Below are 18,797 nucleotides of genomic sequence, written 5' to 3'. Positions count from 1 at the left end.
TTATTTGGAGAAAATGGAGGGACTCCCTTTTTAATATACCTAATAAGCAGAGTTCCTATTTAGTTCTTAATTAACAGGAACTATGAGATGTTTTTTAAACTCTAAATAGCAAAGAAAAATGAGAGGCATTACAAGAACTCACTTCTTGGAACTTCACTGCACTGGGAGTAAATGCAGATCTGTTTTAATATTACAACAGTAAGTGCTTTGGCATGTATGAAGGCAAACACATGCAGATAACTAAAACCAATGAAGTTGTCTCTGTAGGTTTTTGAGAGGAGAAACTGGTTTGATAGTGTTGAGGAGGTATTACTTTAGTAGTTCTGTAGTTTATAAGGAGAGGACACATACCTAGATGATGCCTGAAATAGATAAGCTGAAAATGGTTTTCACAAGCTTTCCTGCAGCAAGAATTTCACTGTTATTTTCATCTTTCTTTCTTCACTTCTAGAAGGCTTTTTAAAACCTGAGCTAGCTGTTTCGGCAGAACATAGAACATCTTCATAGTGAAGAAAAAGGGAATATTCTCTGTTCATTTTGGCATGTCATTTCCTAACAGTACATCTTCATCGGTGCATTAAAAATACTTTGCAGCCAGGATTTCTAATCTGCCACTAAGCCATGAAAGGGAGCAATTCTCAGCATTTTTTTCTTTTTTAAAAAATAAGCACTTATATAACAAGTCTGTACAATGCACTTAGTAAGCAATGTTAATTCACTTTAGAAAGTCCAAATATTGAGCATGAGCTTCACAGACGACAAATTATTTATCCTCCCTGCAGGATTTGTAAGTCCTACAATAAACTAGGCTTCCCAGCTCTCATTTTGGATTACTTCTGAATTCCCCTGGGAGCCACTTTTGTGGCAGATTCCATTTGGTTTCACAAGGCCTAAAGGGGGAAAACTTGGCATAGACCACAAATCTCTCACATTAGGAACAATTTGTAAACCACGAACAGAGGCAGCCAGAGTCCGTCCCCAGAACAGGCTGCTCCTGTTAGTGCCATTGTCTGAAAAGGATTGGTTTGCCATTTCCCAGATGACCTGCCTATGTGTAGAGAGATGTGAAAAGTTAGAGACAAAAATGTTTTCTACAGAGTGAGAGGGGAGCTTTCTTGTACAGAAAGGAAGGAAATACCTCTGTGGGATTTTATTTTTTCCCCTCTTCGTCCAAAAAATACAAAGAGGCCCTCTGTCTTTAATGCGAATGTCGGCTTTAAATCTTTTAGGTTTGGATTAACTCTGTAAAAGAAAAAAAATCTGACAGGCTTTCAAATATGACGCAGAAAAACTTTTTTTTCCTCAATTCATGTTGTTCATTTGTAAAGCCAAAGGCTGGATGGGCTGAATAGTAGGCGCCAGTTGTTCCTTCATTCATAGTTAGCATTACAATGGTCAGAATTAACATCCTAAGACCTACATTATCACTTTTGCTGTTTCACCAGCAAACATTTAATACAGGGCAGCTCACGCAAGGACAGCTCTTTGCTATGTTCTTATAAATTAAAAAATGTTGTTAACAATAGGAAGTTAAGAGTTGTAATTACTTCAGGTTGTATTTTTTATGCTTTTTCTTGTTTTTTAGGAAACTTTGTGTCTCTGATTGCTACTTAATTGTAAAAAGTCTTGCAAAATGTAGTTGTGATAGACATTTCCTATTAGCTGCTGTTTTAGGAAATGAGTATTCCACCAAGTATGTCAAAAGTCACGTTTTGCTTATAAAGTGACTGTGCTAATAATACATTTTCTCCACTTCCTGATACAAAATTTTCCTTTTTTTTTCCTCCACTGAAAATGTGAATTGCTTTATTTTGAACGTGTCACTGCTCAGTGTTTACACCTTTGCTGACAGCTGTTGGCAGAAATAATTACTGAAATCTCAGGGCAGTATCTATGTCCTTTTAAGATAGCTGTGGAAAGACTACCAAATTTTCAGTTCAAATGCATTCCAATGGTTTCCAAAGAATCAGTGTCAGTAGGAATTTTGATACAAAACCAAGGTAAACAGAACTTTTTACCTACGTGAGAATGAAATTTCTTTTCTGAAAATAATTCACTTTTGTTTTTAAACATGAATGTATTAAGTGTAATTCTAAAATGTTCATGTATACGCATTCAGAAATTAGACTTTAGCTACTGCAAGCTACCTGCATTTGTCTGCTAATTAATATTAGTAAAATTTCAGCTTGTTTATTTTAGTTATGTACTGAGGTTTAACCTTTGAAAGGAATTAGTCTCCAAGTAATGAAGGAAAGGATTTGAAAGGGTATGGTGTAGCAATGTTACTTTCAATCTCTGTGCAATCTAATTACATTACAAAGGTATTTTTAATACTGACTGCAAAACAATCTTTCTGTAATATGCTTCATTAAGTATTCATCATACTCCTTGCATCCATAATATTATTGATGTAGATATTTGGGCATGAATTACAAGGATAGATTGAAGGTGGTTTTTTTCCTTTAATGTCCATACATTATGGTGTTTGTTTTGGGTTTTTAGTATGTTTTAGTTTTAGTATGTTTACAGACAGGGTTAAGTTATGAACAGAAGAAATTCCTATGTATTAGTACAAAGCAGTGTACAAAAAAGCAAACACACAGCTAAAAGCAATGATCTTGTTTGCAAATATTTCACCGTGTGTTAATGTGTTAGATCTTCATTTAACAATATGTTGCATGCTTCCATAATTATGTAATTAGTTGTTTTCTTAGTTCTCATTTTTAAGCAGTTTGTTGAACAGGAGTCTGTGGCAGTGTGGGAACTGTGGTACAGTGTGTTCTGTTGGACATAACTTTGACCCGAGTTACATTGCAAAATGATTATAACAGTGTCCAATATCCATATCAAGGGTCAGGAAGCTTTATATCCTGTTAGGGTTGATTGCAAATAAGAAATTGTGCTCATAAGATATTGACAAAGATTGTGCAGGGGCCGGGCTGGGGTGGATTTTCGATAAATCTGATTTTATGGAAATGTCTACAATCGGCACAGTGGTGTAGAGCAGGGTTGTGGAGGGGTAGATTCCCCCGCTCTCAAAGAGCTAAGCAGTGCAATCTTTCTACCAGCTTCTTAACATGAATTAGTACTTACTATCTACTGGATTTCTATAGTGATCCAGGATTTTAGAAAGGAGTTAAAGTTTTATTTCACATTAGAGAGTCTAGAATAGTTCATTTAAATTTGCTTTTGATACCCTTAACCAAGTAATTGATATTTCTAAGGTTTTTTCCCTAGTTCTTGTCATAATATCATCACATTTTGTGCTTTTTTCCCCTCCAGGCAGCTATGATGTTCAGCTCTGGAGTGTTTTGGATGGGACTTCTATGTATTCCTATGACAGCTTTACTTTTTGATGTAGTATACAAAGTGTGAGTACAGAAATGCCAAGGTTTACAGGAGAAAGGACTGACTTTTAAATGTATGTCCTAATTACTAATATAAGAAAAGCAAATGAAGATCAGCTCTGGTGATTATATAAAATTATTTTTCATCTTGTTTGGTTTTGACAAACTTGATTATAAGTGTTATTAGTATTTTAAATCTTTCAATAATTTTAATGTCTTTTTTATAAATATTTGTTTTTCTAATTTGCAAGAACAGCTGATAAAATGTATTATTTAGACTTGCTTTATAATATTTCTTCTTGTAAAGCTTAATTTTAAGTCATCTGGGAAAATGGATTTGTAAATTGAATATTTATTTAAGTGTTAAAACAACCTGTTCTTTTACTTTCAAGAAGAGTAAATCTGGCAGTATTTTGTATTACTTACAGAGTAAAGAGAGCTACTTTTAAGACACTGGTAGATGAAGTTCAGGAGTTGGAAGCAAAGTCTGAGGATCCTGGGGCAGTTGTGCATGGCAAGAGGTACTATAAAAATCTGTAGATCGTTGTCTTTTAAAAGCTAACTATTTTCAGCCTTATTCATGTATCAAAGACAAAAGGTTATTTTTCAAAATCCATAGAAACAAAAGGCACCTGTAAAGAGGTTTCAGGTCTACTGAGCCCCTATGTTTTTTCATATGCTTAGGTGTAGGTTTTACCAAAGGCCTTAACTGATGTGTTTCTTCATAGCTGACTGTTAGGTTTCTAGTTATCATGTATAGAACAAACTTGAGGTACAATGTTAATTCTGTCACTTCTGACTGTGTTAATAATTAATACAAAGTGAGTTTAAACCTGCATCATTCACTAGTATAGTTATAAATTGGGCCTAAGCACCATAAAAAAAATTAAAAAAAATTTTAAAGCCTGCTTGGTAGCATAGGGGAAAACAGCAAAATCTGTCCAGGATTTGCTGAAATCGAATAGAGCAAGCTGGCTTTGTATCTAATGCCAGTACAGAGCAAACAGATTTGACAAAATTATTTCTTACCTCATATGGGTTAAACTTAAGACTCCACAAGAATTCCCTTGTTACATGCTCCTTCATGGGTCAGGCAGGTAATTTGAAAAGGGAGAAGGTAAAACTGAACAACTGAACAATTTCTATGTGTAAATTCAGCATAAAGGTGTGCACTCACTAAAATACTTAAGAATTTTTTAACCCTAGCTGAACTTGTAGCAAGTGCTTGCTGAGGCTTACAAAGCCTCCCCTCTCCCCCCGCCCCCTTCCAATTCATCAGTGCCATTTGGCTGAGCTAGAGCTTTCTTTCCTTGTCTTCATTTTCATAACTTTTGTGAAGTCTAAAAAAAGCCTAAACTGTTGATACTTGATTTTTCCTGTTCTTTCTTTCCTTTGGACTGCTGGTTTTTTAGTATCTTCATGGCAAAGGGCATAGCCAAGAAGGTTTTTTTCATACCAAGGTATGCATAGAAAGAGACAAGAGAAAACACAAACAGCCACTTCTTTTATTGTAGGTTCAATTTTCAGGAAGCACCTTTTGTTCATAAAGGTGCTTAAGTTCCCTTTTTCCTTCAATTTTACTGTATCCCTCCTCCAGTTCTGTGGGAAGCAGCTTACTAGTATTTGCCAGGTTGAGACCAAATTACATTGGATACCAAGGTGATGACCACCATTTCTAATGGGTGGAATATCCAGCTTACGGGAGTGTTTGCTCCTACTTTTCCTTTCTTTTCCTAGAAATTGTTTTCACAAGAACGTTTTGTCTCTAGCGGAGTTCATCTTCCCTGGTACCATAGGTAAATACCAGGGGAGGTACTGTGAGGCCTGGAAGCTCATCCCACCGCCTGTGGAACATGTAGTCTAGTGTGGTGGGCTACATAGGAGCACATACCTGTTTAGGAGCACATACCTGTATAGTGTCTCCCATCAGGCTCTATATGCTGTCTTTGTGGCAGCAGCTTCATACTGGAAGTACAAATTGATTGTTACGGATGCCTCTCTCCAGTGGCAGTGCTCATTTAGGCAGCTTCAGGGCAAGATCTTCCTCCAAATTAACCAACCGTATATCAATGTGCTGAGCTTTGGGCCAGAAGCAATCTATGCTGTATGCTCTTTTGCAAAGAGCAGAAGTTGTGAAAGAATGAATTACAGAAAAGAAAGCAGACATTAGTACTAGACAGTGCTAAAAGGGGAACATCTTGTGGATGTAGAAGAACGTAAGTTAATGTACCTTTTTAGTGTTCCATACTTGCATTCCCAAGACTTCTCTTGTGTTCCCAAATTCAGCTACTTTTACTTCAGTTGTCTAGACAGTATGTTCTTCCTTCATCTTGAATGTCTTCCAAATCCCTTCTTAGGTAAGAGGAACTTGGTGTTTTCACCACTAGTTTTATAATGATCATTTTATCTCACAGTTAAGTAGTTAGGAGGGCTTCATGAAGGTTGTTTAGTTACCTGCCAGAATGTCTGTCTTAGATCCATTCCTTGTCCACAAAGTTATTTTTAGACCTGCATTCTTTGAAGTATACAAGCATCCATTTAACATGCAAATTGATGTTAGACATCTTAATATCTCTTAAGGATTTATTCCCTCCGTGATTTTTTAAAATTATATCTTAATTCAGGCAATAGAGCCAAAATGTCACCCTTTATGGAGAAAGTATTCTTTGTTAAAGGAACAGTCTGATGAACTGACTTACTTGCATCTTCAGAAATTTGACTGAACTATTGTGACCATTTTATCATAGAATCATAGAATGGTTTGGGTTGGAAGGGACCTAAAGACCATCTAGTTCCAACCCCCCCCTGCCATGAGCAGGGACACCTTCCAGTAGACCAGGTTGCTCAAAGCCCCGTCCAACCTGGCCTTGAACACTTCCAGGGATGGGGCATCCACAGCTTCTCTGGGCAACCTGTTCCAGAGCCTCACCACCCTCATGGTGAAGGATTTCTTCCTTATACCTAATCTAAATTTACCCTCTCTCAGCTTAAAGCCATTACCCCTTGTCCTATCACTACATGCCCTTGTAAAAAGTCCCTCTCCAGCTTTCTTGTAGGCCCCCTCCAGGTACTGGAAGGCTGCTAGAAGGTCTCCCCGGAGCCTTCTCTTCTCCAGGCTGAACAAGCCCAACTCTCTCAGCCTGTCTTCGTAGGAAAGGTGCTCCAGCCCTCTGATCATCTTCATGGCTCTCCTCTGCACTCACTCCAACAGGTCCATGTCCTTCTTATGTTGGGGGCCCCAGAGCTGAACACAGTAGTCCAGGTGGGGTCTCACGAGAGCGAAGTAGAGGGGGAGAATCACCTCCCTCGACCTGCTGGTCGCACTTCTTTTGATGCAGCCCAGGATACGGTTGGCTTTCTGGGTTGCAAGCGTGCACTGCTGGCTCCTGTTGAGCTTCTCATCAACCAACACCCCTAAGTCCTTCTCCTCAGGGCTGCTCTCAGTCCATTCTCTGCCCAGCCTGTATTTGTGCTTGCGATTGCCCCGATCCACGTGCAGGACCTTGCACTTGGCCTTGTTGAACTTCATAAGGTTCGCACGGGCCCACGTCTCAAGCCTGTCAAGGTCCCTCTAGATGGCATCCCTTCCCTCCAGTGTGTTGACCTCACCATACAGCTTGGTGTCATCTCCTAAGTTGCAGAAGCCTGGATTAACTAGTTACCAGTGCAGAGTAAGTAGTTAAATTGGTAAGGAATGTCCTCTACATCTGTTTTAAATATGTACATGAGACTTTTTTATTCTTGAGTTGTAGTGCTTTTCACGCTAGAACAAATAGCTGTTTTTCACAAACTTACTGTGTATTCTTCAGCATCAAATAATATTTTTCTAGTGTGCATACCTCTGGAAGTACCTTTTTATGTTGTAGCAGAAGGAGGGATTTGTTCTCATGAAATGCCAAAATAATCTAAGAAGATATAAATCACTGTTTGATTAAGAAGTAACTGGGAAATAGATAACTCAGGAACGTTTCCACTCTGTCCATTTCCATCTTAAAAATACTACAACTCAAAATAAGAAGCTCAATTTCCACAGATAACAGGTCAGGATTCTACTATTGGCTAAATGCTGGAATCAGACAGTATCTGAATGTTTACATTTCTGAATGTATCTGAAGGTACATTTTTAAATATGCTTTTGAATGGCAACGGGGTGATTCATAATAAAGAGCCTGCAGTATTTCTTCAAGTATAGAAATAGAACAGAATTTAATACCTGAATAGCTGGAAGCACTTTTCATTTTCCAAATGTATTTCCTACTTTATTTGTGTTGTCTGTATCAGCAATCAGATCTGTGCGGTGGAAACTTAATTATACATGAACTAAGAAATGTGCATACTTCATGTTTTTGTAAAACTTAAGGCAGTATTTTCAGTGCTTAACATTTAAGCAATCTGAACATTTCATTCTGGAACGCAAGCTAAGAATGATGGTACCAAAAATGCTAGAATAGGCCAGCTATGTTTTTAATAAAGTAGTTTTTTATTAGAAAATCACACCTGTCAAAAACAAAAATTTCATAGAAATTTGCTGACTTCAACTCACATTAAGAACGGTTTCTCAGATGTACTGCAAAGGAGATACAGCTGATAACTGTATCTAAGTATTCACATGGTCTTTTACCTCTTTGATCTTCCATCTTACATGAAAATATTTATTTATTCACTCTGCATATCCTTGTGGTTTAAACCTCAGTCCCTAATTTTTAATTAATCTTGTCACGTTAACAGTTTGTAGCTCTGAACTAAAAAACAAGGCTCCTACATAGCCTAGAGGAGCAATTAGAACAAAAAAAAACTATTTAAAAAAAAAAAAACAAACTCCAAACAAACGAACAAAAAAAATCCACAAAGAACTAGCTTATGAAAACACTGAGAGTAAGGTGTGCCTCAGTACTCCAACCTCTCCATTCTTGGTTCAGTCAGCAGATGCCAGCTGCTTTCCTGGAATTGGTACCCAATTCCTTTTCTACAAGGAAGTCTCATTCCATCTTCCCATTCAAAACATGGCCACAGAAGCAGTTTCCCCTGCCTATCCTCTTATCCTGTAGATTTTGCACTTAGCATTCCTCTATGGGTGTGGGAATAATGGGTATATTTCCCTCTTCCAGCTTAGAAGAGCCAAGCTCTCACCTGCTGGTATATGCTTTAACCACCAGACTGGAGGGAAGCAGAAAGGGGAGATAGACCATTAGTCTCTCCAGTTTAAGAAAATGGTTCAACTTCTTATATAAAAAGTATAAGTATTTCACTGAAGAAAGAATGAGCATTTCTAAGTTAATGGTTTAAATTCTAATCTAGTTCCATTCCTTGCATCACTTAGTCTGGTAGGTAGCCTGGGAAGGTAAGTCTGTCAAGCTAATTGACAATAATATTAAAAAGGAATTTGACTGATCAAAACTCAGTAATGTAGGTATGTGAAATCTGTTACACTTACTACATCCTTACACAAGAGAAAACTTTGATAATCTAGCAAAACTGTAACAAAATCAAATCACTATATACTCAGAATAAACATAAGATACTTTTTTGGTTTTAAGTGAACTAATTTTTACACCAGTTCCCATGGAGAGGGGCTGGATTTTTCAGCATTGCAAATGTTGAAATGATAAGTTGGTATTTCTCTGAAACACAAGCTCTAATTCACAGTGAGTATCAAATTTAGAGGAAGAAATTGAAGGTTTTGTGTGAGCTTTTTTAATATAGTCCCTTGCGCATCTTTAATATATTATCAAAATTTTCAGATTCAAAAGCTTTCTGTGCTATGGCTAGTCTGTCTGTTACTTACTTAGTAATGAAGGATCCTGTTTGAGAGAACTTTAACTGTAAGAAAGATGCATGGTAAGGAAACCTGATACCTTCACTACTCCATTCACTACAGTTTGCAGCATTCAGTTGATGCTTGAGTCTCAGTTTAAAAAGTGTTTAATACTCCTCCTGTTTTCTAGTTGGGCTGAAATGGAGAGGCGCTTGGATCGCATTAAAGCACAATAAACTTATAGCCCAACAGACTCAGTACTGCTGAGAAGGAAGGAGATGGTCTGAAGTGACCAGCCTCTAGTAGTAATAGTAATCTATTATTTGGGTATGATCTCCAGAAAAACACCTTCTAGCGTTTCATGGGGAACACACCTTGCTAGAACACTTTTCATGGAAGCCATATGTTGCTGTACACACAGCTGATGGCCACGAATGTGACTTTCCCTCCATCTTGTTTTTCCATGCCTTTGGGGTACTGTGTCAGTGGAGGCTAAGAGCACTTTCTTATGTAAGCAAAAGAAAGACTGTAATTCAGCCTGGCACTAATCAGGCCACACTATGTCAAGGAAGCCAGTGCCTTCTCTTTACACCACATGTTTCTAAAGAAATCACGCTCAAATGTTCACAGTATTATTCATTTATTTGTATTGTCAGTGCACAACAGTGCTTCAAACAGATGTTTTGCCTGTACTGTGTGACGAGTGAAAACATTACCAGGGATCTGGACTTTGTAATCTGTCCATGCACACGCTTTTAATCATCTTCTTAATAATTAGTTCAGGCACAATTAAAAAAGAAAAAGGAGAATGGAGACTTTTCATTTAATAATTAATTCCCATTTAACAGACTCAAAGATAAAGGGATACTGTGAGTATTTTTCACATGTGTCCACTTTCTTTCCAGCTTGACTGAAAGAGCCCAACTACTGAAGAACGTTTTTAAGAAGAACCATGTGAACTTGTATCGCTCTGACTCTCTGCAGCAAAACTTGCTTCGTAAGTGTTCACCGACAAATAAAAATGAATATCCATTAATAATATAGAAGTAAAATTCTGCCTTTCCGTGCATTTCTTTGTAGTAAAGATGAAGTATCTTAAACCCAGTAGCCCATGGTTTTTGCCTGTTGGTAGGTTTCTCTTCACTCCTAAGATACTGCACAAAGTTCTTTCTGCTATTTTATAATTGCAAAATTAGGTAAGGAATGGCATGGGTTTTCTACCTACTAGTTGCTGAAAGGAGGTTTATTCCCCTCTATTGACCTTTGTTAAGTTGTTTTTATTAAAGTTTTAACAAAAAAATCTGATCAAAACTTAATTGGTTCTGTTTTGGTTTATATCTGCAGATGGCTATGCCTTCTCTCAAGATGAAAATGGAATAGTTTCCCAGTCTGAAGTAATAAGAGCTTACGATACCACAAAACAAAGGCCTGAGGAATGGTGAAGGAACACTGCTCAATATTTAGGCCTTAGTAGTTATTTTTGTGATACAGACTACTAGATCTTTGCTGGGAGCTGCGACCATGGCCCAGTCATCAGAGATTGAAAGATCTATGATGGTCTTGTTCCACGAAGTTTGGATTTGTGTATTCAGTAGACATAAGCACTGTGCAACTATACTGTAACACACCATCTCTAAATTTTTTGACAAGTATTTGCTTAGCCTTTGTAAACAGATTGGAATTTACCTTGTATCTTGCCAGCTTGCTTATTTTACAATGAAGTTGAATCAATACTGGTCGTATACTTGGAAGGCAATGGTCAGATCACTAAACGTATTTTACATTGACAGACCATTAGCATCTGTGAAGGTTTTTAAGTGTTAATATATTTAAATACAGTTGATAACAAGCCTTTGATTTCAACAAGTGCTGAAAAAAATAGCATCTTAATGGTGTTAATTCACCTTCTTTGCGAAAGATTTTGAGTCAAGATGTTTATAGATGTTTGTGTCAAACTAACCTAAAAAGGTTTGCCAAAGAAGTTCCATAAACGTTTTCTGTTGTTAGAAATAATTTGAAAGGAATTTAACTCCAGTCCTAATCTCAGAACTGCATGCTTAAGTCTCCGCACTTGAGGAGAAAGATTTACAGTACAGCAGGTCTAATTTGAGTGGCCTTTACGGCATTTGCTTTCAAAATTGCAAGTCTTTGCACCTTTGGCCTTATACAAGCTTTTCCCTTATTTTCATTTAGTATTGCATATGTTGAAAATGGCTGCCACCTTGTAAAATAGAGTACATATGTTATTTTGTTCAATTTTTTAAGAATTGCCCTGCCTTACTTCCTTTTATCAAACTTTCATTATTTTTTGCGATGCTTAGTTGTATCTGCTTATACTGTAGGTTCAAAAGAAAGTTTGTTTTAACTTATTTTTTAAAATTAATTAAATTTTCAACATTTTTATACTAAAATTATTTGAAAGGCATACATTGAAATAGAGAGCAAAGCATGCCCTTTGCTAGTCTGTGGTATGTACTGTTTTATTTGCACTAAAGCCACTTCCTATAAAGGTGTGAAATACATTGTAGCAGCCTCTTTACAACTTACTGGCCATGCAGAATACCTATATACTCTCACCTTTAATTAAAAATGGAGAGGAAGTGACTGCAGTTAAAGATACACACCTGGTTCAAAGTTTAAAAAAAAAAAAAAGAGGGAGGTGTTAAATGAGAACATTGTGATAACTTTTTTAAGTAGATATACTTGGGATTTCTCAGCTTACCACCCAACAACCATCACGTTTCAAACTAAGAAAAGCTACTTTAACTTCAGAATTTAGTTAAATCTTTTTTAGTCCATGTTTAATTCTGAGTTTAAAAGCCTCTATAATTACATTTAAAATACATTTTTCTGTAGTGGTAGTTAGGTTTATTTTTAATTACATTTCTGTGCATTGCGTAGAAATGATCTTTTTTTTGTTTTGAATGGAGGTCAGCTAGATGAAAAAGCAGAACAATGACATCCCCAACAATCTGTTAAATTAAGTGTTTCCTCTTTGCTCTCCAAATCATCCACTTCCAACTTAAAAATAACAAGTCATCCAATCCCATCTTTTCTCTGCCCTCCTTCATTAGTCACATACTTAGGAAAGGTGACTTTACCTCCCTGCCTTTCGCCTAACTAAACACTTAACATAAAACTTCATCGCACTATCCAAGTTTCTTATGCTCCATTCTAAGAGAAACTTACACATGGAAAGCCCAACAAAAGGCACTATATGAAAGTACATATTTAGGAAAGAGTATCAATGGGAAGGCAGTCTGCATTTCACATGCATGTTATGCAATGTCTTCCTCTCACTTTCCCGGAGTGATCTTTAAACAGAAAACAGAAGATGCAGGGACAAAGGGAACGTATCCCACTAGAAACAGTACTGCCAGTCAGTCATGCAGACACGAACTGCCTTCAGAAAAGACATTTCAAGCATAGATAAATAGATGGATCAATATGGGAGGGCCAAATCACTTGACCTAAGGCAAGAAAAAATTTGGGGGCATGCCCCTTTCCTGAAATGGGGATCCCTATTTTCTGTCATCCAAGGGACAATGACCAACTTCAAAACATTTCTGAAATTAACCATGGCACTGTTGCTCCTTTATTATCTTTCAGTGTACTTAACTGATACAAACAACTCAATCCATACATATTCTCTTTATGGGTAAATTTATTATTATTATTATTACTGGGATTTTTCTGTTCAAAATGGTTTAATTGCTGATTTTGCAAACAGGATGTGAGGACTAGAATGCATTGTAAAGTATTTAGAATGCAAAATTACATGATCTCTTATGCTTCCTATGAAATAAAATTCTGTCTCACCATTGTAATACAGTTTGTGGAAATTAACAGACAGTATATTCCCAGTTTAACTAGCTTAAGGAAGAATGCCACTGAAACAGATCTAACATCCTAAATTTAGACTGTAATTTAAGGTTTTTAAGATAGTCTTATCACAGCGTTTCATCCTTACATCTTTACAGAATTTGAAGTAGTATTTCACAAAGTGCATTTTTCATTTTTATTACTTCTGATGGGTTTTTCTCCTCTCTATACTTTTTCTACACACTATATGTTATTTATTGTCTGGTATTTAGTGGTTGGAAGATACCGCTTCTTGGAAATAGTAAAAAAGACAATGTGGCAATTCTAACTATGTTTTTTGATTGCTCATACAATTCCATTTTAAAATATAAGTTCATTTTAGCTATGCGTGCCCATTTTTAAATCAGTTCAAGTATACAATATGCACTTTATTTTCATGTTGAGTACACAGTAATATAATCTATTACTATCCTGCTAGTACATCATGTCTTTGTTAAAATAAGGGGATTGTGCAGATGTTTATTTAAAGAAAAAAACAGTTTAGGAAAAAATGCTCGTAACAATGCCTCAGTTCTTATTGTTTGAAAATTCAAATTTGTATTAAATACAGAATTCACATGGACTTTGACATCTGATTCATGCGCACTGCACAACAATTACAAGTTAGTATTAAAAATTTCCATCAAAAAGTTGAACTTAGAAAATCGGATATCTTATATAAATACTGTTGCTTGATTATTTTTAAATATATACATATATATATAAAAAAAGATTCAAAAGAGTAAGTAACAGGATACAAATTTTAACAAATCTATTGATAATTTGTATTTGGAATTTTTTCTTGCCATTTCCTAATTTTAGGCTTATTTTTGCAAAGCAGTTTCAACAGATTTATACTTAGTCATCATTCTATTTGTATAAAATGATAAATAAAATATTTTGAAACACTAAGAGATAACTGAAAATTCCTATATGTCCACATGCATCTGTAAAATTCACTGTGTTATAAAGATGCGCATTAAGTGTCTTTAAGACTTCTTACGTTACATTTAAACCCATCTTGAATGATGAATAATTTGGAATACGTGTTAAATTTAAGGAGAGAAGTTGTTTCCCTTTTTTCTTATGTATTGTGTAAAAGCACTTGTAGGTCTGATGAATTTATCATTCTGTCTGCATGAGGCAATATTTCTAAGTGTTCTGAGGCAATGCATGGTGGTTGCTGCTCCCTGTTCTTTAATGCCTTCGTTAAAAGTCTGCTCATAATATATTGAGAAGCTAGCACTATGTAAGCAACTGAGTTTGTCAGTTCAACTTTCTTGGTACTGGATGTTTTCACTGGTAACAAAACTCAACAAATGAGTTTCTCCTTCCCCCCCTCTGCCCTCGCTCCCCCAGTTTCCTCGCTATTAACCAACAGATCTTTATTAAACAAAGGAATATTTTAGCATTCCAAACCTGGTTCCTGCTTGTGCAAACCGTTACTCACATAGGCTTCAACTGGACTGTTTGTGAGTATAAGGAATACTTATCTGAGCAATGATGTACAAAGTTCGGCACTTTGGCGGGCTGATACTTTAACTTAAATGAAAGCATTTCCGTATAGAGAGTGATTTGTATTTGCAAAGCTGTGACCAGAACAAGTTTTTTTTAAAAATCATATTTTATGGTGTTTCTTTATTGTAGAATAGAAGCCATAAATGCATTAATATTGGTTTTCTACTTCAACGTAATTTTTCATTAAGATTTTCAATGTTTGATATGTATGAACCGCTGCAGAAAGCGGTCAGTCTGTAATAGCAAAATTTGCATTCAAGGTAAAGTGAGGTTTTACAGCTCCACTAAGCCATTACTGCTGAAACTGTCGTGGAAGTTATGAAGCTGCATGAATGAAGACTTTTTGACTCAGTGTTTATGGTAGTTTCTCAGGTTTAGTTTTAACTGGATGTTAAATGCACTGTGTTTTTTAAATAGTTCTTCTCTTCTGGTAACACATTCAGTTCCATGCAGTGTTACATGTCATTTGGCATTTGGTGAATGTGCATGTTTTGAACTGCAAATTTTAAATGTTTTGTCTTTTAATTGTTAAAAAATGAATAAACTTTGCCATTAAATGAAGAAGGTTTGTTGAATTGATTGGTTGCAAGTGCTTGGGATTACTTTCAAAGGAAAACATATATCTCATCACTCTTTTTTTTAATTCTTTAAAATGTGACATATCAGAAATAGCATTTCACAAATACCAAAGAATTCTTACGTTATTAAGGTAAACTGAAAAAGAAGACAATGGTTTTAAGTTTTTTTTAAAGACCTATTTCAAGATGTGTTTTTCAGTTCTCATGTGAAGTCCAGAAAAATATTTAATAAAAAAAACCAACAAAACTCAAAACAAAGGGAAAAAAGGGAGGGCAGGAGTCTGCAATTTAGTGATTTGCAGCAGAGCCCTAACATACTCTAGTGGAGATACTGTATTTTGAAAGAGAAGTATGCAGTACAAGAATAAGAGTGGGAATAAGGAAACATCACCTCCTTTTTCAGACAGCAGTGATAAATACTTTATCCTTTGGCTATGACAGTAACGGCTATTTCTTTCCCCTAACAGGGTCTACCCACTGAATAAAAATCAATATATCCAAACCTAAACTGAGTTTGGTTGTAGATAGGTGACTGATTCTTTATATACACACTACACAATGAATTTATTTTGTAGATTCTGTATTCCGTCAAGGCAGGTTCGATAATAGATGCGTCTTTCACGCTGTTAGTTTCATGATACCCAGTCTTTAATGGTAGAGCTGGTTTAAGGAGATTCCACCTCATGGTATGTCACCGCCTCTATTACGCTGGCAGTCATGAGGCCATTGAAATTATTCAGGTTATAATCCAGTTTATAATGATCCAGGCTTCCTTTCAAATCCTTTCCTTCCTTTCTTGTGGCAAATGTTATTTTTAAACTAAATCATTTCACTAACCTGATTTACACCACAGCCCCCTGAGTTTGCACACGTTGTCGATGGGAGAGAATAAAAAGAACAGAAAGGCATTTCTTCTTCTGCCTTTGCTGATGAAGACAGCATAGCACGGTATTACAGCCTCAGTGTAATTGTGAATGAAAAACTGTTTACATGAGTATCGTGGAGCAGCAGCCCCCTCAAAAGCAGAAGCTGTGTTCAGATTCTCAAGTCCACAGAGCACATCGCAATACACAGAGAAAGAGCGCCCAAAATTGACTCTATATCCTTAATGTTACTATCAAGCTGTAACCAAACAGTAGTGACAAACTAATTTTGAAATTGTCACTTTTTTTTTCAAGTCCAGTGGGATTTGCATTACAAATAATCCATGAGTTTACAGAGCCGTATACCGTACCGCTTACCTAGTTTCAAATAAAATCCTTCAGACATTCTTGCAAGAACATGTAATGTTTTTCTTAGCACTGAAGAGTTTTGATGCATTTTGGAGATACACCCTTAAGAAACCCAAAATGTAGAAATACAAAGCAAATGGCTGATCTGATTCATGGCACTATTATTCTTTGCCCACAGAAGACTTGGGTTTCAGACATGCCATTGCCAGTTAATAGCAATCAAAGCATTTTGTGCATAATGTGTGTGAATCACAATAATCAATTTACCATGATTTTTGTTTCATTTTTATTTATTTTAGATTGGTGTCACTCTAGTAAAATGAGTATGAATGAACTCCAGTATTACAAAAGAAACAGTTAAACCTGCTGTGTTAAAAAATAAGCATGGCAGTAAAGCAAGTACTGTGTAAACGTTACTTCTGATAGCAAGCCATTTCTTTTAGTTCAAGTGTACATCTAGCCCTTCAAACTTTCAGTAGTCATCAAAAACTGTGTATCAGAATGCCATTTGTGTTCTGTCTAAACATTTTAGAAAAATCACTATTTTCTATAAACCATAGGAGCATCTAGCGCCAGTAGGTCCTTTTCGTCAGGAAGGAAATTCAGTATTCTCACCTGCACCCTGAATCCATCTGAGTTGGAAACTACTGGCACAGGCAACAAGCATTTCGGTCCGTGGGCTTGTATTCTGCCCACCTCCCTTCCTCTCCCTTCAGCTCTACAGGTCACTGCCACTGTAGCTACATGAACAATAATTTGGAGCTTCTTCTTAACTTACACATTCATCTTTGTCTATTTGCAGATGGTGCGTAATCTCCACCGCACCTGCTTCACAGGTAACCCAGTACAGCTATTTTACCTGCACGTGGTCTTTCCCAGCCTTAGACCCCCGTCTGCAGGGTTTGTTGCACTCTGGCCACCAATCTGTGAAGTGTTTGCACTCTATAAACTTACAGACTTCTATAAGCCTGATTCAATGAAATTATTCCTGTGTGTCAAGTTCTTCAAGCATTTTATGAGGTCAAGCCCATTATGCAGCATCAGGGGAGGAAAGGAAGTCGCTCAGGGGGTCTTCCCTGCTAGGCTGAGTTTCATGCTACGTGGCAGGCTGCGCAGCCTCTACTTAGGCTGAGTAATCGTTAAAGTCTGTAAGCCTGTACGCAAGCGTAGCAATAATCCGTCCCTGTGTTGAAACATGAATAAATCTGATTGTAGGGCCCACTGAGACCATTATGGTGAAGCAGCCTGGCATGTTCAGTGTACACCGCCAAATGTTAATAGGCAATAACTGAGTCCAACTCATGGCTTCTCGGTGTACAGCCTATCTTTGAGGAAAACATTGAATTTCAGCCACCCAACACCTGTGTCAGTGGCTCTGATGACTAATCACTCTTTAAATGAACATGAAGTTGCACCTTCTTAACTAGACTTGATCGAGTTTCTGCTTCCAGAAAGATCTGTGTTGCCTTAGTTTACTAGAGAAAAAAGATTTCCACCAATTGAAGACTTATGATACATTTGTAAAAAATAGTTTAATTGTTTTACTATCTGTTTCTGCTGTACACAGGGATGATCAGCAGATCTTGCAGGATGGTTCCAAACAACAGAGCTGATAGCTGTTACAATATTAAATGATTTTTCCAAAAAGTTACTTGGTGAACAGTCCCGTATTTCTTACCCATTCAAAATGTGCAGTGAAGAGAGTCCTATGAAACACCAACACAGGTGGGCAAAAATTTATCCGCCCCCTTCCTTGAAATTTTTTTCTAAAAAAAATTGCAAGCCAAAACACTTGCCTTTCAATTAATTCCCCAAGTACTTGAAATCTACTTTTTAGATTTTTATAAAACATATACACTACTGTGTATTGTGATTTTAGTTTGTAATTAACAATTACAGCATTCAAACAAAAGCCTATTACTTAAAACATCATTGTATACAACTTCAGTTGTTTTTCTGCTTAGAAACTGCATTTCCAGCAGTAGTATCTGTTGGATTGTAATGTTAATTATGCAATAAAAAACATATTAAAAGGGCTATTTCAAAATTTTTTTTCCATAAATGCTAAGATACTGATTGCTATATATTTGCTAAGAAAAAAAATGTATTCAACTCTTGAGGAAGAACCAATGAAGCTTTCCTAAAATACAGAGAAGTATACTCTAATTCAGAATAGAAGTGCTGTAATTTTAACACGCACCGATACGCTAGTAGTTGTAAAATAGATCAGCTATAACGTACTTCAAGAGATCCTATACACAGGGAGTTTGGGGCTGATAAAATAGGACAATTCAGACTCTGATGTTGTAGATTCTGACACACAGAATGACTTTGTTCACAAAAATAAGAACGCAGAGAAGCCCTTTAATAACTGCATTTCTTTCTTGTGGCTTTTCCATTTGCTTGCTGTATGTGTTTGGTTTCGATGCTTTTTTTTCTTCTTCCATTTGGTTTGTTGGTTTACTTGGGTGAAGGAATGTAGAAGGGCAAACAAAATTTATTCCTA

At 36.4% G+C, this 18,797-nt stretch overlaps 1 protein-coding gene across 1 annotated transcript in view; it reads left to right on the top strand.

Annotated features, from left to right (window-relative positions):
• The window catches only part of ATP8A1 (ATPase phospholipid transporting 8A1), a 109,486-nt gene extending 98,834 nt beyond the window's left edge, over positions 1-10,652 (top strand). The window contains exons 33-36 of the mRNA XM_059817919.1: positions 3,283-3,371; positions 3,776-3,868; positions 10,008-10,099; positions 10,447-10,652. Of these exons, the coding sequence (XP_059673902.1) occupies positions 3,283-3,371; positions 3,776-3,868; positions 10,008-10,099; positions 10,447-10,544 (372 nt within the window). The 3' untranslated portion in view covers positions 10,545-10,652. The remainder of the gene's footprint in view (positions 1-3,282; positions 3,372-3,775; positions 3,869-10,007; positions 10,100-10,446) is intronic.
• The last annotated feature ends 8,145 nt before the right edge of the window (positions 10,653-18,797 follow it).

This window comes from Gavia stellata, chromosome 5, assembly GCF_030936135.1.
Source record: "Gavia stellata isolate bGavSte3 chromosome 5, bGavSte3.hap2, whole genome shotgun sequence".
NCBI classification, from domain to species: Eukaryota; Metazoa; Chordata; class Aves; order Gaviiformes; family Gaviidae; genus Gavia; species Gavia stellata.
The sequence above is the reverse complement of the archived record's forward strand: the minus strand, read 5'-3'. Positions and strand labels throughout refer to the sequence as shown.